Source organism: Triticum urartu, chromosome 1 (genome assembly GCF_003073215.2).
Source record: "Triticum urartu cultivar G1812 chromosome 1, Tu2.1, whole genome shotgun sequence".
In the NCBI taxonomy this organism is placed as follows: domain Eukaryota; kingdom Viridiplantae; phylum Streptophyta; class Magnoliopsida; order Poales; family Poaceae; genus Triticum; species Triticum urartu.
Window position 1 is genome coordinate 344,547,078 of NC_053022.1, and position 24,620 is coordinate 344,571,697.

A 24,620-nucleotide genomic window follows, 5' to 3' on the forward strand; every position below is an offset into this window, starting at 1 on the left:
TTTTAATGAAAAAGGGATGCTTGCTGGGTCATTTGTTTGCGGGTGGAACCCACGACAAGGAGTAAATCCTTGATATCTCTAAGATAAACATTTTCTTGCCCGGCAACAGGCCTTGCCGTCTCCCCACTTCGCTCGACCTTTCTCACGCCTTCGGCGGAGGCAGGGATGAGGCGGGTTCAGGCTCCTTGTTTCATCCTTTCGCTGCTGCGACTACGACCAAACTTGGTCCCAGGAACGAGCCCTAGGACCTAGAGTTAGGGGAGCACGGTAGCTTAAGGAAAAACGAGGTTTCACATACCTCAGTCCAATGGAATGCATGATAAGGGATGAAGAACTCATCTGAAGCTGCAGCCCCGGCAACCCTGGTTTGCCGTGGGTGAATCTTTGCTCTTGCAGCCCCCGGTAATACTGGCTTGCCGGGGCCTAGATGCTGGTCTATTCCTTTTTTCTCCCCAAGTGGTTTGGCAAGTATATCTGTGTGTCCTGTGAACCAAAGAAGACAAAAGAAAGACAAAGAGACACACACTCGACCTCTAAGCTAGGGGTTAGTCGCCGCTAAGCACTATCAACCCTAACCAAGGACAAAACTCGACCTAGCATGCATGCTATAACTTAGGGTGCCAGTGCTTCATTTATTTATGGTCAGGGTCTGCGCCTGGCTTTGTACAAAGGGTTACATGCGTCATCGGCAAGGCTCGTACAAAAGGTGGCTTGCCGGGGGGCCCCGCAAGCCGCGCCTCACGGGTAAAACTTGCGAAGATGCTCAATGTTCCAGGAGTTACTCACCGGAATGGCATCTTCGGTCTCCAGGCGGACTGCGCCGGGCCTGGTGACTCGTATTACCCGATAAGGGCCTTCCCACTTTGGCGTCAACTTGTTGGAATTCTTGGCCAATTGAACGCGCCGAAGAACAAGGTCACCTTCCTCAAAGCTTCAGGCATGAACCTTGCGGCTATGGTAGCGGCGCAAGGCTTGCTGGTAGCGCGCTGCTCTCACAGCCGCCCGAAGACGATCTTCCTCAAGGAGTGTTGTGTCATCTTGCCGCAATTGCTCTTGCTCAAGCTCGTCATAAGCGAGTACTCGAGGTGACCCGTATATGAGTTCCGTGGGGAGAACTGCTTCTGCCCCGTATACCAGGGCAAAGGGTGTCTTGGCTGGTGGCTCGATTTGGTGTCGTTCTGATTGACCAAAGAACCGCCGGCAATTCATCAATCCAGCGCCTTCCACTCTTGTGCAGTCTTTCAAAGGTCTTTGTCCTCAGGCCTCGCAGTACTTCAGCATTTTCCCTCTCAGCTTGACCATTGCTTCTTGGGTGAGCAACGGAAGCGAAACAGACCTTGCTGCCGAGGTCTTGAATATATTGCATGAAGGTGTGGCTTGTGAACTGCGTGCCGTTGTCGGTGATGACCCTATTGGGTACACCAAAACGGCACACCAGTCCTTTGAAGAACTTGACGGCTGACTGTGCTGTGACCTTCCTCACTACTTCCACTTCTGGCCACTTTGTGAACTTGTCGATTGCAACATACAAGTACTCAAAGCCCCCCGCAGCGCGGGGGAAAGGGCCCAGTATGTCGAGCCCCTAGACCGAGAAAGGCCAGGAGAGAGGAATGGTTTGAAGGGCTTGAGCTGGCTGATGAAGCTTCTTTGAATGGAACTGACACGCTTCACACCTGGTGACTAGTGTCGTCGCATCCTGGAGGGTGGTGGGCCAGAAGAAGCCTTGCCGAAATGCTTTGCCGGCAAGGGCCCTATGTGGGATCCACATACGCCTCCATGTATCTCCGCCAACAGCCCCAGTCCTTCCTCTCGAGGGATACACTTCAATTTAACACCGTTCGGCCTCTTTCTGTACAGGACGTCATCGACGAACTGGTACATAGTAGAGCGACGGGCTACTTTTTCCGCTTCTTCCTGCTCCTCAGGAAGTTCCCTTGTTTGGAGGAATCGGACGGTATGTTGTGCCCACGCTGGAGCCTGGGGCTCGACGGCGAGGACTAAAGGCATTTCCTCCGCTATAGGAGCAGCTGTCTCCACGGCAAGAGCTTGATGCTCCGTCGGAGCTAGCCTTCCTGTGGCGTGCTCAGTGTCTCCGGCAACATCCTTGCCGGCGACTTCGGGGAGCTCGGCGGAAAAGTACTTGCCGGGCCCTGATTTTCTCCTCTTGTTCTGCTCTATTGATGGATCAACGGATGGCTGAGTTAGCCGAAGCACAAAGGTACCTGGTTCCACAGGTAGCTTGAGGGCAGCGCATTTTGACAGGTAATCGGTGATGTCATTCTCCGCTCGGGTAACGTGTTCTGCCTGTATACCGTCAAAACGCTCTTCCAGCTTTCTCACTTCATCGACGTAGCCCTTCATCAACGGGCTCTAGTAATCCTTGTTGACTTGCTTGATGACAAGTTGCGAGTCGCCCCTGACGACGAGTTTCTTGATTCCGAGGTCCGCCGCGATCCTAAGACCAGCAAGCAGCCGTATTGTTTGTTGACACCTCCCTGGGGAAGTGCATCTGGATCACGTACTTGAGGTGCTCTCCGGTGGGCGCGACAAGCAGTACGCCAGCCCCGGCGCCCTGTAAGGAGAAAGCTCCATCAAAGTACATGATTGAAATGTATATATTCTGCTTAAAGTTGCAATCTTTCACCATTCCTTGTTCAGGATTCGAATCGAAAACACAGTTACCACAAATGAGGTATGCAAAACCATCCAACCCAATGAATGAACCAAAAAAGAAAAGGAAAGAAACAACAAACAAACAAGTTTCAGCCGGTGATCATGGTGCCGGTGCCCTCGTCGGTGAGGATCTCGAGCAGGAGAGAGTGCGGGACGCGGCCGTCAATGATGCTGGCCGTGTGCACGCCCTGCGCCAGTGCGCGCACGCAGCACTCCACCTTGGGTATCATGCCCCCACCCACCTTCCCCTCGGCCACCATCCGCCGGACGCCGGCGATGTCAATCTCCTTCACCAGGCTCCCGGGGTCGTCCCGGTCCGCGAGTATGCCGGACACGTCAGTGATCAGCAGCAGCTTCTCGGCGCCAATGGCAGCCGCGATCTCCCCCGCCGCAGTGTCGGCGTTGATGTTGTAGGCCTGCCCGGTCTCGTCTGCGGCCACGGTGGCGATGACCGGGATGTGGCCGGAGGCGATGATCGGGCGGAGCACGGAGGGGTCGACGCGCGTGACCTCGCCGACGAACCCGAGGGCCGCGGCGTCGGGGGAGGGGCGCGCGGTGAGGAGGCGCGCGTCCTTGCCGCAGAGGCCGACGGCGGTGGCGCCGGCGAGGCTGATGAGGGAGACGAGCTGCTTGTTGACCTTGCCGACCAGCACCATCTCGACGACCTCCATGGTGAGCGCGTCGGTGACGCGGAGGCCGTTGCGGAACTGCGGCTCGACGCCGACGCGCTGCAGCCAGGAGTTGATCTCCGGGCCGCCGCCGTGCACGAGCACGGGGCGCAGGCCGACGCAGGAGAGCAGGACCAGGTCGCGGATCACCGACGCCTGCAGCTCCGGCGACTTCATGGCCGCGCCGCCGTACTTGACCACCACCGTCTTGCCCTTGAACCGCTGGATGAAGGGGAGCGCCTCCGACAGGACGTCCACGCGGCTCAGCGCCGCGGACGCGGCCTGCGCTGGCGCCGGGGAGGAGGAGGCCGAGACGCGGCGCCCGCGGCGTCCATGGGGCGCGGACGAGGCGAGCGGCCTGACGCGGGCGGCGTTTAGGGTAGGATTTGGGAGGGATGCGGAGGGGAGGGTGAGGGCGGGGTGGGGCTTGGTTAGGAGCATTGCTGCGGCCGCCGAGGAGCCTTGGTGTTGGCGCCGCCGGGGTGCTTGCCTAGACGGAAGGGGTTGGTGGCCGGCGCTGGGCGTGCGGGGTGCGGCGCAGCGGAAGAGACGGTACTTGTAGATGGACGAGGCGGGCGGAGTGGAGTTGGTGGTGACTGCGGAGGGGGCGCGCTTCTGCGAAGTGCGAACCGGCTGCCGTTGACGCGAGCACGTGGTTGTTTCTTTGGTCAAGGACTTGCAGAAAGGCGTTCATTTTTTTTTCATGTTTTCAGCAGCCCTTTGACTAGAAATCTCAAAAAAGACCGAGCAAATTGATACAGATCTCTTACTCGGAGCGTTTCCAACCGGACTGGATAAATGGGGGCCAACTACTATAGAATCTGAGCTTGCTGTGAAAAAATAGAAAAAGAAATCTGGACCATCGGATGCAGCATGATTGGTACAGATGGAGGCAGAGGGTTCTCAATGCACATTTTAAGAAAACCCCCTACTATTAGGTACATATACAGGATGACTTTTGCAATAACCACCCTCAGATATCAATAATTATGCCTGTCATAAATAAGACATTGTACAAAACTGTACAGGTATCCGTCTCTTAGGTTTTAAAAAAATTGCACATATGTACGGCATGAAACTTCTTGTAGATTTGATTAATTAGTAGCTTCTGCTACATCAGTAAATATGCAAGAAATCCAGACATATTGGTGACTAGAAAGTACATGACAAATTTAACCACCCACTTCAAGCATACCTAAGCATACATTTCAAACCTGACGATCCCATATAAGACACAAACAGAAGAGATACATACATATCAAATGCTACATAGCATGAGAGGATTACTTTTGTTACAACACGGGCAAGACTAAGTAGACTAAAATAATCACAACCCAACAAGCACGGCCATTAAAAGCTGCATTACTATCTTGGTGGTACATCACATAAAAGCTACAGCCTTTGCATCTTGTGCTTCATGCTCACCGAATGCTTCTTGCTCATTGAGCTTCTTGTGCTGCTAATCCCAGTTTGTATCTGCTAATGAACTGCATTGCTATCTTCATGGTACACAACACAAACACAGCATGACAAATCAGAGGAAGGAAATGAACTAATCTCAGTGTATCTGCTAAGAAAATAAACAATGCGCCTAAAGCCTTCATGGCAACATTATCGATTAGAGAATAAACTTACATCGTCCGATAGTATGGCATGAATGAAATCAGAAATTAGGGTACCTTCCACATTAGAAACAAGGGCACGAGCCATATTACTTTCCCTAGGAGAAAGAACAAACGAAATAGAAGTAAAGCTACAAGATATATGCGCCTTTTCTTTTTAATTGCACTTCAGTACAGAGAAAATCTATCTTGGCATCCAGCACTGTCATTATTTAAATTGGTTAAAAACTGATTGTATGACTTGCATTTATCACCTAAAGAAATTGCAATTACAGATGCTTACTAGCAAGTCCTGAAATGGTGCGCATTGCAGTATTCCAGCATTGAAATTTCTTTATTGTCTTACTAAAGTCTTGATTTTAATTTCTACAGAGGAACTGGAACACTTTCTAGCTAGAATTGTTCAACGTATATGGAAGGTTGTTCTTCTGGTACGTCCAGCAAGTTATACAACAAGCTTTGCATCAATGATTACTGCCAGCAAATTTCACCCATCAGTGCCTGGTGTTCATGAACTCCAGAAGAATGGACAATATGTAGGGTTCCACCAAGGTTTCTATGAAAAGGGTCTACTGCTGGAGATTGGTTTTGCACTTTTGATACATAAAAAATCAGGGCCTATGCTACATCTGCCGATTTCTATAGTACTTTTTCTAATGGAAGCATTGCTGTGATTGTACATGATGTTCCATACATCTAACTTTTTCTCGCAAAGTACAACAAAGGTTACAGTGGTGTCGCTGTCGCCTATTTACAGGAGCGCATACTTTGCATTTGTGAGTTTAAGTACACTGACTATTCTCTTGAAAAGTTTGCTACCGAAGCATGCAAATGTTAAGCTTATGTGTTCCTCTTGATTCTAGCCATATCACCACAAGATTGCATTTATAAAAAATCAAATTTAGAGACGGAAGGGTGTGCCTAGAACTGGAAAATTTTAATACAATCCATCTATTATATGAACTGGTAAAATCTATCTTCATCTTCACAATAAAAATGAGCTTACTGTCCCATCAAGTTTTCAACCAATGGCTGCATATTGCGACAACAAACTTAGCAACCGCAGGTAGTAATTATATTTTTTATTGAGTTGTCCTAAAATCGAGGATTTATCTACCCATCTGCAACCTTCCAACTTGGTTATCTAAGTAATTACCGGTGAAACAGAACTTTCAAAATAGACTACCAAACCACTAAGAACAGTAGCAATACATCATCAAATTGAAGTTATAAAATGGCATCTTCCCATATGAGCAGTGACATGGAAAAGTACAGGAAAACAGAACTGGAGATGGCATCACCTGCTTGCAGCCGACGAGGTGAAGGAGGAAGCGACGAACCCACCGCTCCTGGAACCTCGGATGGGGAGGCAGTGACCAGTGACGAGCACAAAGTAGGGCGGAGCTTAGTAGCCAGCGAGCTCAGATCTGCTCTGCATAACCGGGTGGGCGGCGACACAACGGCCAGGAGTCATCCGATCTGCTCCTCTCCGATCTGATCAGCTCTGAGGTGCTTCCCCACTGGAACACGCCTCCATTGGTCGTACTCGCCCAGCTCTTGGTTGAGGGATCTGGGCCGCCGCCGCCGCCGCAGGAGGAGGAATTTTAGATCGTGCGTGTGTCGGTGCATCGGGGAATCGGGTTTGGGTCTGAATGATTAGGACGACGGGAGCAAATTAACTCTCAGGCAGGGACCTATTTGCAAACTTGTAGTCAGAGATTGCTCCACCCGAATCTGAGCCATCAATATGCCATCCAATGGTCCAAACTCATTTTTTCTATTCTTTCACAGTAGGCTCAGATTCTATAGTAGTTGCCCCCGGATAAATGTGACCCTATATATGTCTATGTCCCCTATGTCCGCCCCTGCAATCAGAATCCTCATTTTTGAAACCTCGGATTCAATCAAAAACATGAATATATGGTTCAAACATAAAAATTTACTAGAACTATTGAGCACGCTATGCTCCACAGTTGGTGTTGTTGGGATTTCATTTAAAAAAATGGTTTTGGTGTGTCTGTGGAAGTTCGTGATTTTTTTATTAACAATGTGGTATTTTGATTGTCTCTTTCCGGGTATAAAGGCATTGTTCAACGGTAACCCGTAAAAAACCTCTCGCATCCGTCTGCAGACAGGGGGACCAGTCAGCGGACATGGATGCGGGAGGCAGCCATCCAACGCTAGCCACATACATTTTAAACTATTTTTCAATAAACCAAATGAAATTCATGCAAACACGGGCGAATTTCGAACAGACATGACGGATTTCATACAAACACGATGGATTAACGACATTTTGAACATTTAGAACGAAAAGAAGACTAGCCCCTAAACCTATCCTAGGGAGGCGGCGCTCAGCGTCCAAGCCCATGTCGTCCTCCTTTTGCCGTCTCCATGAGTATCGGCAATAAGACCGATGAAGTGAAGGTGCGGTCTAGCCCACATGAGACACCAGGCCCCGCCTCCTCCCGTGGCCTACTCATCCTCGGAGGAGTCCGCGCCTTGTCCGTCGCTAGTGGACGTGAGGTCCACGAGGGAAATGGTGGCGCCTTGGCTGTCGTCGTCCTACCGGGCCGGCTGATGGTTCCTCGACGGCAAGTAGGAGGTGCTACTGGCTATGTTCTCCTCCACGATCGCCTGCAACGACGCCTCCGCGGTTACCGCTTCCTACCGAGCTGCGGCTTGAGCGTGGCATCGTAGATAGCACACTGCTCCGCGACGAAATTTGGGTTCCCCGCGGCCATGGCCGCCACGGCCTCCTCGCTAGCAATCTCACCTTAGATTTGGCCCTCCGCCACCTAGTGCTACTCCAGGAGGAACAAGTTGTATCGTTGTTCCTGCCGCGCTTGCTAGAACACCGACAAAGGTGCCGGCGCAAGCTGCACCTCCGCCGTGGCGGCATTGAACTGCGCCTCGCCTGCTCCATGGAGTCCCGCAGTGTCCGGCTGAAGGTATAGTCCGGCTATCCGTACACCCCCTAATCCAGGACTCCCTCAGTAGCCCCTGAACCAGACTTCAATGACGACGAGTCCGGCACGCAGATTGTCTTCGGCATTGCAAGGCGGGTTCCTCCTCCAAGTACTTCGTAGAAGATTTTGAACGCAAAGGTAGTGTCCGGCTCTGCAAAATAAGCTTCCACATATTGCCATAGAGAGAATAATATTTACACCAATCTAATCTGCTGACGTATTCCGTAGCGTGACACACCACAGTCAAGCCTTTATCTGAGTCGTTTCATTATCCCACCTCAGCGCGTTATGCGAGGCGGTTTCCTTGGCACGCCTTGTTAAAGCAAAGATCGTGTCCCCTTATCCCGGGATTCTCATCAATACGGGCGTGGGTAACCCAACTGCGCCATTGATTACGGCGCTTGGAGATAAGTGAGTTTTACCAGGCTTGGTGGGGACATGTAGTTGCGTCCACCCATATAAGGGGATAAGGATCCACCTTTTCACCTACGCCTTCTTCCTCCTTCGCCTATCCATTCTTGCGGACTCGAGCTCCAGCGCCCAAGTCCGCACTCCCCACCTCAACCTTCTCCAGTCATGTCTGGAGCGGGAGACAAGTGGATGGTCTCCTCCGTCACGGAGGGACATATCAAAAAGCTGAGGAAGGCCGGATACCTGTCTAGCGACATCGCATATCGGCTCCCCGAAAAGGGGTAGCTCGTTCCCACCCCTAGGCCCCATGAGAGGGTGGTGTTCCTCCCCCATTTCCTCCGCGGACTGGGCTTCCCTCTCCACCCATTTGTCCCGGGGCTCATGTTCTACTACGGCCCAGATTTCCATGATCTGGCCCCGAACTTCGTCCTCAACATCTCGGCGTTTATCGTCTTGTGCGAGGCCTTCCTCCGCATCCGCCCCCATTTCGGCCTATGGCTCAAGACTTTCAACGTCAAGCCGAAGGTGGTGCGCGGCAACCAGGCGGAGTGCGGAGGCGCCATGGTGGGCAAGATGGCCAACGTCCTATGGCTCGAGGGCTCCTTTGTGGAGACCCTGAAGGGGTGGCAAGCGAGGTGGTTTTACATCACCGAGCCGCGCGACGCCGAATGGGTCGCACCCCCCGAGTTTCGATCCGGACCCCCCACGCGGCTCACCTCCTGGAAGGAGACGGGCCTGTCTTGGGGTAAAAAAGGAGAGCTGACGGACTCCAAACATGCATCAAAACCCTGGCGGACAAGAAGCTCAAACTTGTCAACGTAGTCCAGGTTATGCTCATCCGCCTGATCCTCCTGTGTCAACAACGGGCTTTCAACCTGTGGGAGTTCGACCCGGCACGGCACCAAACTCTGAGCAGGCTCTTCGACAAGACGTACGAAGATGCCTGGAAGGTGATTTTCAAAGGCGCCGAGGCTCCCGCGTCCGCTACCGAGGATTGCGGATTCAGTGCGCAGCGTCACGCTCTCGCGGTAAGCTGTTATTTTCCTTTTACAGGGTATCAGTTTTTCATAGTTTGACTCCATGCGAGATTTAAGCTCCCTTACCTTTGACAGGATTGGCAGGTGACGTCCGGACAGATCAACTGTCTGGCTCCTTTGCCCGAAGGCCCAGCAGACGCTCGCTTGGCGAAGCTGCTGGTTCCGGCACCCTATGTGGTGCCGGAGAAGAAGGCCGCAAAAAAGGCCGCGGGGACTCGAAAGAGTGCCCGGCGCCAGGAGGCGTCTGTCGGCATTCTGGGAACGGGGGTCCCCAGACTTGCCTGCCTGCGGCCTGCGGCGTGGCTCAAAGGGGGGCCCAGCACGGCCCATCTTCATCAACACAGACCCAAGACCCTCGCGAGGGGCCAAGCCTCGCGGGGCGGACGACACGAAGCTTCCTCAGGCACGGCCTCATCAGGCTGGCTCGCGAGGAGGCGGAGAGATCAAGGCGGGGTACCTCACGAGGTGCCCGTGACGCAAGCCATGATGACCAAGGGTGCCAGGCGGGCGCCAGCCCGCGCAGTGTCCTCCTTTCCTCTTTGGTGCAAAGGGAGCAAGTGCAGGCGAGAGCATCAAGCAAAGGCACCCGTTTCGGTGCAATGAGACCAAGACCAGTCCAACGGCAGGGAGGAAGTCATTGTGGATCCCAAGCCAGCGTCACCACCAGAGCCTTTGGCAGGCGAGGACCAACTTTAGTCAGGATAAGTGTACCAGATGTTCCCCTTCAAAATGGCCAATTGTTGGCGCCCTTCCTGCTCAATATTTGGGAAGAGGCCCAGGGCCTTTGCCTATAAATAGGACTAGCCACCCACAGGGTAGAGGAATCGAAATCGGAGAGAGAATCGAGAAGAGAGAGAGAGAAGGGTGACTGAACTCCTCCTAGCAGTTCATCCCCTCAGCCAAGAACAGACCCTCGCGAGGCTGTTCTTCCTTGTATTGCTCATCATCATCAGCCCAAGAGGCAATCCACCACACCACACACTGGAGTAGGGTATTACACCACAACGGTGGCCCGAACCAGTATAAACCCCGTGTCTCTTGTGCTGTTCTTTCCATAGCTTAGATCTTAGCGAGGCGGAGAGGTGCAGGTAGGTAGAAGGCGAAATCTCCGCGCGCACCCCATTGTTCGAACCTCAAGGGTCTGCCGGAACCCGAAATCCGACATTTGGCGCGCCAGGTAGGGGTGCGCCGGAATTCGTCTTCCACCACCCCGTTCTCCTCCGACCATCGCGTCCATGTCTGACGCTCGTCGGGCCCGTGCTGAGGGCCGGGCCGCTCTCGCTTCCCGCGTCGCCCAGACGGCTCCTGTCGGCGGGCGTCCTTGCCGTTCCCCGTCACCTGCCGTCAACGCCACCACCGGCCCGACGGGGAACGAGCAGCAAGCGTCGTCTCAGCATCCGTCCGTGTGGCAAGACGGCCGCACCGCTACTCCCTCGCTCACCCCAGCTGGTTCTTCGTCCCGCGCGCTCCGCACACCCATGGAGGCTCGAGCTGCGCTCATCGCGGCAAACGAGCTCCTGCGCTACCGTCCCGTCGACGACGTCTACGAAGAATGGCTCGACCGCGTCGCCGAGCTCGTCCGCGCCGCAGGGGGCTCTCCTGCGCCGTACGTTCCGCTGCACCGCACCCCGCCCCGCGCGGGCGACGAAGCTCCGGGGGCGCCCCAGCCGCCTCCTCCTCAAGAAGGCGCCATGGCTCCAAGGCGCGTGGCCCCTGGGCGGAACCCGCTCCGTCAGGTGCCAGCGCGGCAAGAGCAGAGCTGCCAAGAAGTCCCTCGCCCACAAGAAGCTGCCCGGACGCTCCCTGCTCTAGCACGTCGCGACCATGCTCCTGCTCCCGCACGTCAAGACCCCGTGCTGCTCCCAGCTGCAGCGCGTGGGGACATGCAAGACCAAGCTCTCCGTCACCCAAGGCCTCCCGTGGCCACAACAGGCTGTCGTGCCTTCACCACCGAGCTACACAGCGTCGCGTGGCCCGGCAAGTTCAAGCCAGACCTGCCTCCTTGTTACGACGGCACAGCCGACCCTGCGGAGTTCCTCCAGCTCTATGAGCTGGGCATCGAAGCTGCCAACGGAGACGAGAAGGTCATGGCGGACTGGTTTCCCATGGCGCTCAAGGACGGGGCCCGCACCTGGCTCCTGAACCTGGCTCCAGGCACGATCTCCTCCTGGGACGAGATGCGCACCCGCTTCATCGCCAACTTCCAAGGTACTCGCAACCGGCCACCCGCCGTGAGCGACATGCGCCGCATCAAGCAACAACCCGGAGAGACCCTGCAGAAGTACATCCAGCGCTTCAACAACGCACGCCTCAAGATTCCCAAGGTGACCGAGGAGGCCATCATCTCAGCCTTCTCCGACGGCGTGCGCGATGTCAAGATGAAGGAGGAGCTGGCGATGCATGAAGACCTGTGCACTTCCTTGGAGTTGTTCAACTTGGCAACCAAGTGCGCCAGGGCTGAGGAAGGCGTCTCTCCCTCCTCGAGCTGCCTGCCGCAGACCCAGAAGAGAAGAAGCCCAAGGCCAAGGATGTGAAGCGCAAGGGGGCTGCCGTGCTCGCGGCAGAACCAGACACCAAGCGGGGCAGAGATCAGCCCGAATCTTCCAAGGGCAGTCGGTACTGTGTGTACCACGACCTCCACACCCACAACACCAATGAATGTCAAGAGCTCCGAGCCGTGCGAGAAGGAAGGATCGGCCGTCGTCCCGACCGCGGTGACCGGGGCTACGGTCAAGGAGGAGGAAGGAACACAGGACGCTGGGAAGACCGCGGCCCGCGCCAAGGGTGGCGCGATCAACCTCGTGAGGATCGCTGGCAAGACCCGCCTCGCGAGGGAGACTGGAGGGATCAGCCTCGCGAGGATCGCCTGCAAGGCAATGCAGGCCTCCCTCCGCTGCCGCCGCAGCCAAGGAGAAACGAGGACCGCCATCAGGACGAGGGGCTGGGGGCTTCCAGGAGCCGCGCGCGATCGCCTGCATCCTGGGCGAGGCTCAAGCCCCAGCCTCCCAACGCATCTTCAAGCAGTTCGCCCGCGAAGTGAATGCAGTCCTCCCCAAGCTCGAAGCCACGCGCCCTCTCAGGTGGTCGGCGTGCGCCATCACGTTCAGCTCAGCAGATCAGCTCAAGTGTGCGGCCACAGCCGGAGTCCTCCCGATGCTTTGTTCCCCAATCATCAGCAACGTGGTGGTCACCAGGACCCTCATCGATGGCGGGGCAGGGCTCAACGTCCTGTCCGTGGAAACATTCAACAATCTCCAAGTGCCCTACAGCTAGCTTCAGCCAACCAAGCCTTTCTCCGGAGTCACCGACGGCTCCACGGTCCCGATTGGGCAGGTCTGCCTCCCTGTCACCTTCGGGGCACGCGACAACTACCGCACCGAGCTCATCGACTTCGACGTCGCTCACATTCGCCTGCCGTACAACGCCATCCTTGGGTACCCAGCGCTGGCCAAGTTCATGGCCGTAACTCACCATGGCTACAACGTCCTCAAGATGCCAGGAAGTGGCGGAGTCATCACGGTGCCCTGTGAAGAGAAGGACGTGGTGTGTTCCCTGGAACGAGCCTTTCAGGCTGCATCACTGGAAGACCTGGATCGCGGAAGCAGGAGGCTTCCCGAGACCGCCCCCAAGAAGAAGAAGACATCGTCTGGCCCGGCCCCTCAGGGCCCACACCTGCCCAGGGGGAACCTCCTTCCATCGCATAGGAAAGCGCACCCGACGCCTTCCTCAGGTAGGGCTCGGGGGCTCTCCCCTGGAGGGCCACCGACCTGGCTAAGGTCACGAGGGAGGCGCTTGGGCACCACATGGAGGCGTGTTTTGAAGCACGTTTCCCTCAAGAAGGAATAAGGCAAGGAGGGCCACACCCTCAGGAGTTCGTCAGCAAGGCCATTCAGGAGCTACAGGAGTCAAGAGTCATGAAAGGCGGCCGCCGCCTACCAGCTGTGGCTCCCCATCCAGGCGAGGATGGTGGGCTGCGCGTCTGCATCGACATACCAGGGCTCAATCGAGTCGCCTCTCTGGAGCGCCTCTGGCCCTCGCGAGTGGGGCGCTGCGAAGGTCCACCCCACAACTACGTTCGCATGCCTTACGGCTTGCCGAACGCGGCTGCCGCGTACTAGCACCTCATGAGGGGCATCATGGAGGCTCAAGAGGCCAGGCGTTCCGCAGCCCTGGCGGAGATGGAGATGGTCCGCGAGGAGCCACCAGCGCCTCCGAAGCCTCCCGAGGCCCCTGGGCCTGGGGGCTCGTGAGGATCGGCTTCCGCAGCCCACCGAGTCTGCTACACCAACACTCCTTCGTCCTCAACATCATCAGGTGACATCTTTCAAGTTTCATTTCCAGCTGGGAGCACCCCCCAGGGCTGCATTATTCCCAGGCCGCGTGGGTCCATCCCTGCGGCATGTATCCCTTTTATTTCATGTTGTTAGCTTACTTTGTTGGGGGCGCCCCTCGGGCTGCATCATCCCCAAGTCGCTCGGGCCAGACCCAGCGGCACGTATCCCTTTTGCGTTTATTTCCGGCTATGCGTTCGACCCACCATGCTTGATTATTTGATGCCGGTCCATGGCACCTCTTCTTCTCCATGCCGACCACTTGCACGTTAAAGGGGGGTACCTGAGCATCGCGACTCAGGGCTCTTACTGTCTCTCCAGCCCTCACCCTCTGGCCTTGTCCACGGCATCGTGACCTGGCATACCAGCGACGGCTGAGACCAGCTCGAGGGCCGGGACCCGAGGACGTAGAGTGCCGGCATCTAACCAAATTTGCAGGTACACATCACAAGATAAGGCCCAGTGCCAGGCGCAACCCTCCTAGAGGTAGGGCCCCGTGAGTCCCGCGCTGGCTCACGGGTGCCCAGATACACCTCGCCAGGCCCTACCGTGCCAGCCACGTGTCAGGGCGGGGCTGTACACGCCCCGGGGGCTCCTCCCGGAGGGGAGCCCCCTCCCACGTACCAGTGGAAGCACCATGCTCCGCGCTGGCTGACGACACTGCCGAGGAGCGGCTATGCCCGTACACATACGGAAGCGCTATGCCCCGCACTGGTGATAAACAACTGAGGGTGGCCCCCGGGCCGCATCAACCTCAGGGAGCCCAGAGCTCAGTGTCTAGCCTCATCGTAACGCCTCCCCTCGGGAGTGCCGTGCGAAGGGGCTGGGCACGGGGGCTACGCCTGGTTCACGCCCAGACGCACGCCACCCAACCAGGCCCCCCGGGCCTGGTTCGTCACGCGTCTCTCCCCGAGCGGAGCCAAGGTATGAAGATCGTTTGAGCGTCAAGGGGGACTCCTGAGCATCGCGACTCAGGAGCCTAACTAGTCACGTAGCCCCTCACTCCTTAGTTCTGAAAGGCTAACGGTGGTTGATGTATGCGCGCGGCCGGGCTCTGCAGACGTAGAACGGTAGATCCACCCACATCACACCTCCCTACTTGCTATTCGTGCGCCAAGGGGGACTCCTGAGCATCGCGACTCAGGAGCCTAACTTGTCACGTAGCCCCTCACTCCTTGGTCCCGTCCTGGTTTCCGGTCGGGGCTAACGGCGGCTGAGGTATGCGCGGGGCCGGGCTCTGCCGGCGTAGAACGTAAGCAAGTAGGAAGGAAAAGCGTAAATTTCAAGGAATTCAAAAGGAAATATTACAGTCCACACTGTTATCTCAATGCCAAACGCAAGTTTAAACGCCTCCCCGAGGCATGATACATGTGCAGGAATTAAAGGCAGGACAGGAGCCACAACGGAGTCACTTGTCGGCGGTGGAGCAGCGCGGAGTGGGTTCGCCTCATGGAGCAGCGGGGTCGGCAGCGCCTTGCTTCGGCTTGGTGCTGAAGGCCCGGAACTTCCCCAGCAGAGCCTCCGCACGACCCTTCACGGCCTCGGCAGCGGCAGTGGCACACTCGCTGCTTACTGGCTCCAGCAGGCTGTCGAGGTCGACGCCGGGATCGCGAAGGTAGATGTGGGTGAGGACCCGCGTCAGCGCTGCAGAAGACAGGACACACGCCTCGGCCTCGGTCGTGGGGCCAAGGCCAAGGGTGACATCTTCAAGAGCGCGAACCAGGAAGGGAAGCAGCTTGGCGGGGCCATCCTCGGCGCCAGCCAGCGGGCTCTCCAGGCCGCTGTCGTAAAGCGTCCTCAGCGAGGAGAGAGCCTTCTCCTCCATCTCCGCGAAGGCCACGCGGTCCTCGGCAAGAACCTGGGCCTTGTCGTCCAGCTCGACCTTCCTCGCCCCCAACTCCTGCTCCAGCGCGCCTAGGCGGTCACGGCGCCTCCTGAGCTTGACCTCCCTCTCCTTGACGGCCGCCTCGCGAGCCTTCACGCCTTCTTCCTGCTCTTGGCGAAGGCGGGCCTCTTTCGCGAGCTGGTCCCGCAGGCCTTGCAGCTCGTCCTCCAGCACCTTGCAGCGACCACGAACATCGACCACCTCCCCCAGGGCTGCGTCACGAGCAGCCTTCGCCTCAAGGACGGCCTGCCTCTCCTCATCACAAGCCGTCGAGGCCTGGACCAGTGCCGCCCGAATCGAAGCGTCGGAGCGAATCCATCCTGAAGCCAGCTCCAAGCGCCCGGCCACCAAGCGAGGGTTGGCGCCAAGAAGATCCTGCCGTAGCCGGTCCAGCTCAGCAGCAGCACGATCCAGAATGGCAGGAGGAGTTGGAGAGACAGCAATTGGTGGAGTAGGAGGAGAAGGCGGCAGCGCGACCACAACATCCTAAGGCGGAGCCTGCTGCGCCCCAACGGCTGTAGTGGCGGCAGCAGGCAAAGGCACCTCGGGAGTCACTTGGGCCATGGGGGCTGAGCTCGCCCCAGCCGGCTCAGCCAGGCCTCGCGAGGACGACCGGGCAGGAGAAGCCCGTGCGTCGCGGTCACCTTCCTTCGCGGGCAGAGGCGCTGCCACAGATGGAACCTCAGGAGCTCCCTTCGGCTTCTTTGCTGCGGGCGCCGGCCTGTCCAAGAGATGTGGACGTCAAGCCTCAGCAGCAGAACAAGAAATAAAGACAAGAATCAAGCGCTTATGGGTCGTCGCCAGTGAGCTCAGGCAGCCTCCGGCCAAATTTGAAGCCTGAAAGCCGGCTGGAAGGGTCAACCTTGGGAAGCTCGGGGGCGGAAGGTGCGTCTGCGGTCCGCCTCGGGGCCGGGGCAGACCCGCGGGAGATCAGCCCAGTCCTGTCCTTCTTCGGGATCGGGGGCAAGCTCCCACCGCCCTGCTCGTCATCATCCTCGTCGTCATCGCTCGGAGAGAGGCGGAGAGCGCGGGACCTGCACCGGGGGAGGGGAGCCCTTGACTCTCCGTCAGTCGCCTCGGAGTCAGGCCCTTTTTCCCGCTCCCCTCCTTCCTCCTCTTCGCTGGAGTCGTCGGAGGACACGTCCACCAATTCCCCGGGAGTTTCCATGGGCACGGGCCCGTCCCCGTTGAAGACGGGCATGGACTCCACTACCTGCTCCCAGTCGTCGCGGAGGAACAAGGACGTAGGAGCGCCCTCCAACCTCGCCACATCGCTCCCGACCAGAGATTGGAGGACTACAGCCAGATCTTCGTCGGCCAAGGCCGCAGGGCTCGGATGGGGCCTCCACATTGGAAGTGAGTACTGCCGAAGCGGAGCCAGCTGGTGCTCCAGCAATTCCCTCAGCAGCGACGCGCCGGTCAGCTTCGCCGCCGCCATGTTGGCCGGCCTCAGATCCGCGTCCATCTTCTCCAACACCAGCTTCGCGCGGGGGTCCACGAGCTCCGCTCGACCCCAATCGCTGGAGCTCGTGGGTTGCTCCGTGGGCAAGATCAGTCGAGGTTGGATGCGCCCAGCGTCTGCCAAGACCCACTTGCTCCTGAAGCCCTCAATCCTTTTCCCGGGGTTCGAAATGGCAATGGCGCCACCGTATGCGATGAAGCTCGCGCACGCGGAAGCAGGACCGCGAGAGATCCGGAGGTAGAAGTAGTGGCGCAGCAAGGCCACTGAGGGCTGCACCCCTACGTGAGCCTCGCAGTAATAGGCGAAGATTGCCAGGAGAAGGACGGAGTTGGGGTGGAGATGCAGAGCCTATAGCTTATAATGGCGGAGGACAAAGAAGAAGAACTCGAAGAAGGGAGGCACCAGGCCAGCAACAATGGCACTTACAAAGAACGGATAGAAGGTGCTCCCTTGGCCCTCAGGGGTGGCGGAGCCGGCCTTGAACACCTTCGCCCCGTCGATGCCCTGCACCGCCGCCATCCGGCGCAACCGGGCGAGGCTCGCCTCCGTCACATTCGGCGAGTCCAGGGCAGACAAGTACCAAGCTCCGGCCGGGGACCGACGAGGCGCCATGGCTTCCTAGGTCACGCGGTCGAAGTAGATCTGGAAATTTTGGAGGAAGGAAGGAGAGGCGCAAGAAAGGGGATCTGAGCAGCAACCGGAGAAAGCAAAAAGCAAAGCCTAGGCAGATGCCGCTCCTTTATCAACTCGCGCGGTTGCTGAGGCGCTCACGTCCAATCAAGCGCCACGCGGCGCCCAAGGCCGCAGGCTGTTAGGGCTCGTGGCGCTTCGCCCTTGCCCTTTCGCCTCCCTGCACGGCCAAGTCCGGGCGCGCCTTGGGCCCGGGGGATGCTATTGGCGTTCTGGGAACAGGGGTCCCCAGACTTGCCTGCCTGCGGCCTGCGGCGTGGCTCAAAGGGGGGCCAGCACGGCCCATCTTCATCAACACAGACACAAGACCCTTGCGAGGGGCCAAGCCTCGCGGGGCGGACGACACGGAGCTTCCTCAGGCACGGCCTCATCAGGCTGGCTCGTGAGGAGGCGGAGAGATCAAGGCGGGGTACCTCACGAGGTGCCCGTAACGCAAGCCATGACGACCAAGGGTGCCAGGCGGGCACCATCCCGCGCAGTGTCCTCCTTTCCTCTTTGGTGCAAAGGGAGAAAGCGCAGGCGAGAGCATCAAGCAAAGGCACCCGTTTCGGTGCAACGAGACCAAGACCAGTCCAACGGCAGGGAAGAAGTCATTGTGGAGCCCAAGCCAGCGTCACCACCAGAGCCTTTGGCAGGCGAGGACCAACTTTAGTCAGGATAAGTGTACCAGATGTTCCCCTTCAAAATGGCCAATTGTTGGCGCCCTTCCCGCTCAATATTTGGGAAGAGGCCCAGGGCCTTTGCCTATAAATAGGACTAGCCACCCACAGGGTAGAGGGATCAAAATTGGAGAGAGAATCGAGAAGAGAGAGAGAGAAGGGTGACTGAACTCCTCCTAGCAGTTCATCCCCTCAGCCAAGAACAGACCCTCGCGAGGCTGTTCTTCCTTGTATTGCTCATCATCATCAGCCCAAGAGGCAATCCACCACACCACACACTGGAGTAGGGTATTACACCACAACGGTGGCCCGAACCAGTATAAACCCTGTGTCTCTTGTGCTATTCTTTCCATAGCTTAGATCTTAGCGAGGCGGAGGGGTGCAGGTAGGTAGAAGGCGAAATCTCCGCGCGCACCCCAGTGTTCGAACCTCAAGGGTCTGCCGGAACCCGAAATCCGACAGCGTCGGATCCATCATCCGATGGTTCCGAGGCGCATTCCTCCCGTGAAGACGAGGAGGAAGAAGAGAAGAACTCTCCCCCTCCAGCGGGAGGAGAGAAGAAAAGGGAGGCCGCCCTCTCTGGGGAGGCCGGAGGGTCCAAGAAGGGGAAAACCCTTCCTCCGGACTACTCCACCGACGCCGACGACGGAGAGGAGTGGTAGCCCAGGGCCAAGCCCCTAGCAAAATCATAAGTATCCGGATACCAGAGTAATTCATAGTATTCGTTTATTGCACAGCTTTCCCTTACATCGAATATGTTTATGCAGCCCAGCCAAAGACCGGCTCGACGCGTCGTCGAGCGGCTCACTGGACTCGTCGAATGTGAACTCGCTTCCGACGGCTTCCTCCCCCCGCCCTACGGACGACACCGAAGTGTTGTCCCAACAGGTTCCAAGCCGGGAGGAGGTGGTCCTGGAGGCGTCGCAAGGCGACCTCCCGGACTCCAGGAGTAAAGGGGATGAAACCCCCCAGGGCTCCAAGTCCGGCTCTAGGCCGGACACCGCTCCGGAACCTTCAAAGGTTCCAGAGTCCGGTGGGGGACCTCCTTCCAAGAGGAGCAAGTCCACCGTGCCGGCGGCCCCCGTCCAACCGGAGGCGCCGGACAATATGTTGGAGGCGCTCCAAGGCGCCTCCATCGACGAGGGGCACCGCACTATTATGAGTGCGGTGGTCCAGAAGGTTCAGTCCGCCAAGAGCGGACTGACTGAAGCTTGTACTAGCCTTTTGATAGGCTTTGAGGTAAGTAAAGAATGTGTAAATAATAGTACCGCAGAGACAGTAGCCCCTGATGCTCTGTTTGGCGTTCGGGAAGAAAAGCCGAATAGAGGATCAAATAGAATTCACAGGAGTCTAACAAAAATGAGTCAATATGCATATGCAAGCTTGCCTGCTTGTGTCCGCCGTACTGACTGCAGAAGTGGACACGCTAAAGCAGAACCTCGAGCGGTCCGAGCAAGAGCTCGGTCGTGCCAAGAAGCAGCTCGAGGACAATGAAGGTAAGAAATACCTTGTTTTTAAATATATATAAAAAGGTGCAATTGCAAAGAATGACAGGATTATCGTGGCTATTTTAGGGGCCATGTCTAAAGTGGCGACCCTTAAGCAAGCGCTGGTCGAGGCCGAGAAGAGGGCGGCCTCGGAGCACACTGAGCGGGAGAAGTATGAGGCCGAGGTTGGCAAGGTGCGGCAAGAGCTCCAGGCTCTCATGGAAAAACATGAGAGTTTGGAGCTTGACTCAAAGACGCGAGCGTTCGAGCTCGCGGTGGCTATTGAAAATGCCAAGTCTGCCAAGGCCGAATCCCAGAAGACCCTCCAGGAGTTGAATGAGGTGAAGAAGATAGCGGCGGGTAAGGCATTCTTTATGCAAAGCAAACACATAAACGTGAGTTACTTGTTACTTACCCGAATCCGGAGCTCTCCAGGAGCGTTCGCAGATCTTCCTCGGAGTGTGTTCGATGCCGCCGCATTCTATCGAGCCGAGGAGGGCAGCTCGACAGAGAAGGTGTTCTGGTCTCAGTATGCTGAGGCCGGACACCCCGTGCCCCTGAGCGACCAGCTGAAGCAACTGGTCGAGCTCCACAAGGCGGCCAAACAGGCCATGAAGGGCCTCATTGTTCGGCTGTGCCATGGAGGGGCTCTGCCTAGGAGCTATTTCGGGCTGGTGCGGCGGTTGGTGGAGGCCTGTCCAAGGCTCGAAGTCATCAAGCGCTCCGTCTGCATTGAAGGTGCCCGTAGGGCCCTTGCCCGTGCTAAGGTGCACTGGGGCAAGCTGGATGCTGAGAAGCTGGTGAAGGACGGGCCACCGCCGGGGAAAGAGCATCGCAAGCCCGAGAATTACTATAAGGATGTTTTGAAGGGTGCGTGCCTTGTGGCGGATGAATGTTCTAGGGATGTAATTTTTGAGTGAAACTTGCTCGTTTTGTCCTGTGCGCTGAAAACTTGTTTATATGCGCTAAGCAATGCTGTTGGAATTTAAAATATTACCTTCTGTGCGGCTGTTTATCAATTCTGAGAGATGGCGAGTCATCGGCTTCTGCCCCCGTGCCGCTAGTGCTGGGGTGTTCGGGGATAAACCTGAGCACTCTTTTTTCCCATGTTTGGGTCCTTCGAGGGAGTCGCTCAGCCCAACGAACAAGGCAATCGGACTATAATGCGTGAACACTCTCACTTAGCCATAGAATTCTATAATTTTAAATTTCGGCGAAGCCCCTGGTATTTGGAAGACCGAGTTCGGGGCACTATCCACGCCTTGGCCGGACAGAGCCGGCTCCTCGCCCTAAGCGGCATAAGTCTTTAGGGACTCGAAAAACCTCTTGAACAGCGACCAGCTCTCGCTTCATCATGACAATCAGTTTTAGCTTTCTCCACTCAGGTGCTCGACCCAGCTCAACTGGGGCACAATCGCAGTGGTTCTCCTAGTTCTACCTTAGCCGATATAGCGGAACGTAAGGCACCAAAACATAGGAGCCGGGCAAACCCAACTATTTACCCAAGACATGATTCGGAGCCGATGCATATAATGCTATAAGTTCGGGGTGCCGTACTTGTTAAAGTGTTCGGACTTCTCACACCATATTGAGGGGTACTAAAGCCCCTGGCGTATTTTGGCCATACCAACGTGTACGGGTGCAACATGTCGTTAAGGAACATATATAAAGAAAAAAGGTAATGCAAAAATAGACGAAAGCTATGCATTGTTTATTAAAAAGGGCTGCGATCAAAGCGGAACGATACAAATAATGCAATAAGTGGAAGGTTGGACTAGTTAACATGTCCGTTCCAGGGGCAAGATGCGGAATAGTATGCGGAACAGGTATACTGCTCGTGATAGAGACCACCTGGGAGTTCCGTACTGCGGCGTGGCTTGTCTGCTTCCCTGGTTCTTGCATCGTTTGTGCGGCAATTGAACTGCCGAACAGGCCTTTCGAAGGATGGAGTCCTGAAAGTAAGAGAAAATTAAAAAAAAAATGGAAGCCCCTGGTACGGTTTAAGCCGTATTTTTGGGCATGCCGTGATGGTGCCCCTCCCCCTGTACCCATGGTATCTCTAGAGCGTAGTTATGTACGCAAAGTACTGGCGTCGCCTTTTTGCGAGGGTTGGGGTTGGGGCTGCATTGCTATGCCTTCTCGGATCGTGCCAGGCGGTCTTGTTGTAGGTTACTCCGGGCGTGCTTGACGGTGTCCGGTCGTTTAGTGGCCGAACTGGAGAACTGCCTGGAGAGGCTGCTTTGTACTTCCGCTGCAAGGGCCGCCGTGTGCTCCTCCGTTCGGAGGGAGCGCTCGGTGTTTCCATTGACCATAATTACTCCTCGAGGGCCTGGCATCTTGACCTTAAGGTATGCGTAGTGCGGTACCGCATTAAACTTAGCGAATGCGGTTCGCCCGAGCAGTGCGTGATAACCACTGCGAAACGGGACTATGTCGAAGATTAACTCCTCGCTTCGGAAATTGTCCCGAGATCCGAAGACCACTTCAAGTGTGACTGAGCCTGTATAGTTGGCCTCTACACCTGGTATTACGCCTTTAAAGGTCGTTTTGGTGGGCTTAATCCTCGAGGGATCTATGCCCATTTTCCGCACTGTATCCTGGTAAAGCAGGTTCAGGCTGCCGCCGCTGTCCATAAGGACTCTAGTGAGATGAAATCCGTCAATAATTGGGTCTAGGACCAATGCGGCGAATCCGCCATGACGGATGCTAGTGGGATGGTCCCTTTGATCAAAGGTGATCGGGCAGGAGGACCATGGGTTGAACTTTGGGGCGACTGGCTCTACCGCGTATACGTCCCTTAACGCGCGCTTCCGCTCCCTTTTGGGGACGTGGGTTGCGTATATCATGTTCACCGTATGCACTTGTGGGGGAAAACCCTTCTGTCCACTGTTGTTCGGCGGCCGGGGCTCCTCGTCGTCATCGCTATGCAGCCCCTTGTCTTCATTTTCGGTGTTTAACTTGCCTGCCTGCTTGAACACCCAACAATCCCTGTTGGTGTGGTTGGCCAGCTTTTCTGGGGTGCCATGTATCTGGCACAAGCGGTCGAGTATTCGGTCCAAACTGGACGGGCCCCTAGGATTCCTTTTGAATGCCTTTTTCCGCTGACCGGATTTAGAGCCTCTGAATCCGGCATTAACTGCCGTATCCTCAGCATTATCGCCATTAATGCGGCGCTTCTGCTTGTTGCGACACGACCTGCCACTACTGTCCCTGGTGTCCGAATTACCAGGGTTCTTGGTCATATTGTTGCTACGAGCAAGCCTACTGTCTTCTCCCGCGCAAAAGCGGGTCATGAGTGCTGCCATATATTTCGGCTTTTCCTGTCCAAGGTGCCGGGCCAACCACTCGTCACGGATATTGTGCTTGAAGGCTGCTAGGGCCTCAGCGTCCGGACAGTCGACTATTTGATTTTTCTTTGTTAGGAACCATGTCCAGAATTGCCTGGCCGATTCCTCTGGCTGCTGAATTACGTGACTTAGGTCATCGGCATCTGGGGGTCGCACATAAGTGCCCTGGAAATTGTCGAGGAATGCGGCTTCTAGGTCCTCCCAACAACTGATTGATCCTGTTGGCAAGCTGTTAAGCCAATGCCGAGCTGGTCCTTTAAGCTTGAGTGGGAGGTATTTGATGGCGTGGAAATCGTCGCCGCGGGCCATGTGGATATGAAGGAGATAATCCTCGATCCATACCGCAGGATCTGTTGTGCCATCATATGATTCGATGTTTACGGGTTTGAAACCCTCGGGGATTTGATGATCCATTATTTCGTCTGTAAAGCATAGTGGGTGTGCGGCGCCTCTGTACTAGGCGATATCATGACGTAGCTCCAATGAGTTGTGTTCGGCCCTGCCGAATTTGTGGCCGGTGTGACGGTTATCGTCTCGAGCCGTGGGGCGCCCACGTGATCCGTAGATCGATCGTGTTTGCCTTGCCTTGTCCTCCAACATGTCTCGTAAGTCCGGCGAATATTCCCGTGCCTTGGTACAGGGTGCGGCTTGAGTGGAGGGCCGGGAGGCCTCTCTGTCGCGGCCACGAGGTGGCCGGTCGGCCGCATCAAGTGCTTCCTCCTCTAATCGGGGTAGCAACCTGCGCTTTGGGTACCTCTTGGAGGGGCGTTCGAGTTTATGCTCTTCGGCCGCAAGGACTTCAGTCCATTTGTCGACCAGCAAATCTTGATCAGCTCTAAGCTGTTGCTGTTTTTTCTTAAGGCTTCTTGCCGTGGCCATAAGCCTGCGTTGAAAACGCTCTTGCTCGACGGGATCCTCTGGCACGACGAATTCGTCGTCGTCGAGGCTTGCCTCGTCTTCGGAGGGAGGCATATAATTATCGTCCTCGACCTCTCTGTCTGCCGCTCTCTCATGAGGGCTGGTTTCTCCATCCTCCTGTGCTAAGTCTTGCTGGAGGGGGTTTTCTTCGGCACTTTCCGGAGTATTATTATCTCCCGTGCTGGAATCGCCGTATTTGTTTTGGCGGGATTTTGAGCGGCGCCGCTGACGCCGGCGCTTAGGCTGTTTCTTGGAGGGGTCATCCTCCGCTGTTCCGTCTCCATCTCCCTCTTTTGGGGTGTCCACCATGTATATGTCATATGACGAGGTGGCTTTCTAGGGCCTAGTAGGCGCTGGTTCTTCATCATCTCCTTCATCGGCGTCCATACCGTCGATGTCTTCGGAGTTGAAGTCGAGCATGTCGGTTAAGTCGTCGACAGTGGCTACAAAGTGGGTGGTGG

At 56.4% G+C, this 24,620-nt stretch overlaps 1 protein-coding gene across 1 annotated transcript; it reads right to left on the bottom strand.

The window, feature by feature from the left end:
- Window positions 1-2,612: 2,612 nt before the first annotated feature.
- On the bottom strand, window positions 2,613-3,927 carry LOC125511129 (acetylglutamate kinase-like). The gene has a single exon (XM_048676420.1). The coding sequence runs from the start codon at window positions 3,780-3,782 to the stop codon at window positions 2,763-2,765; it is 1,020 nt and encodes a 339-aa protein (XP_048532377.1). The 5' UTR covers window positions 3,783-3,927; the 3' UTR covers window positions 2,613-2,762.
- Window positions 3,928-24,620: the final 20,693 nt, after the last annotated feature.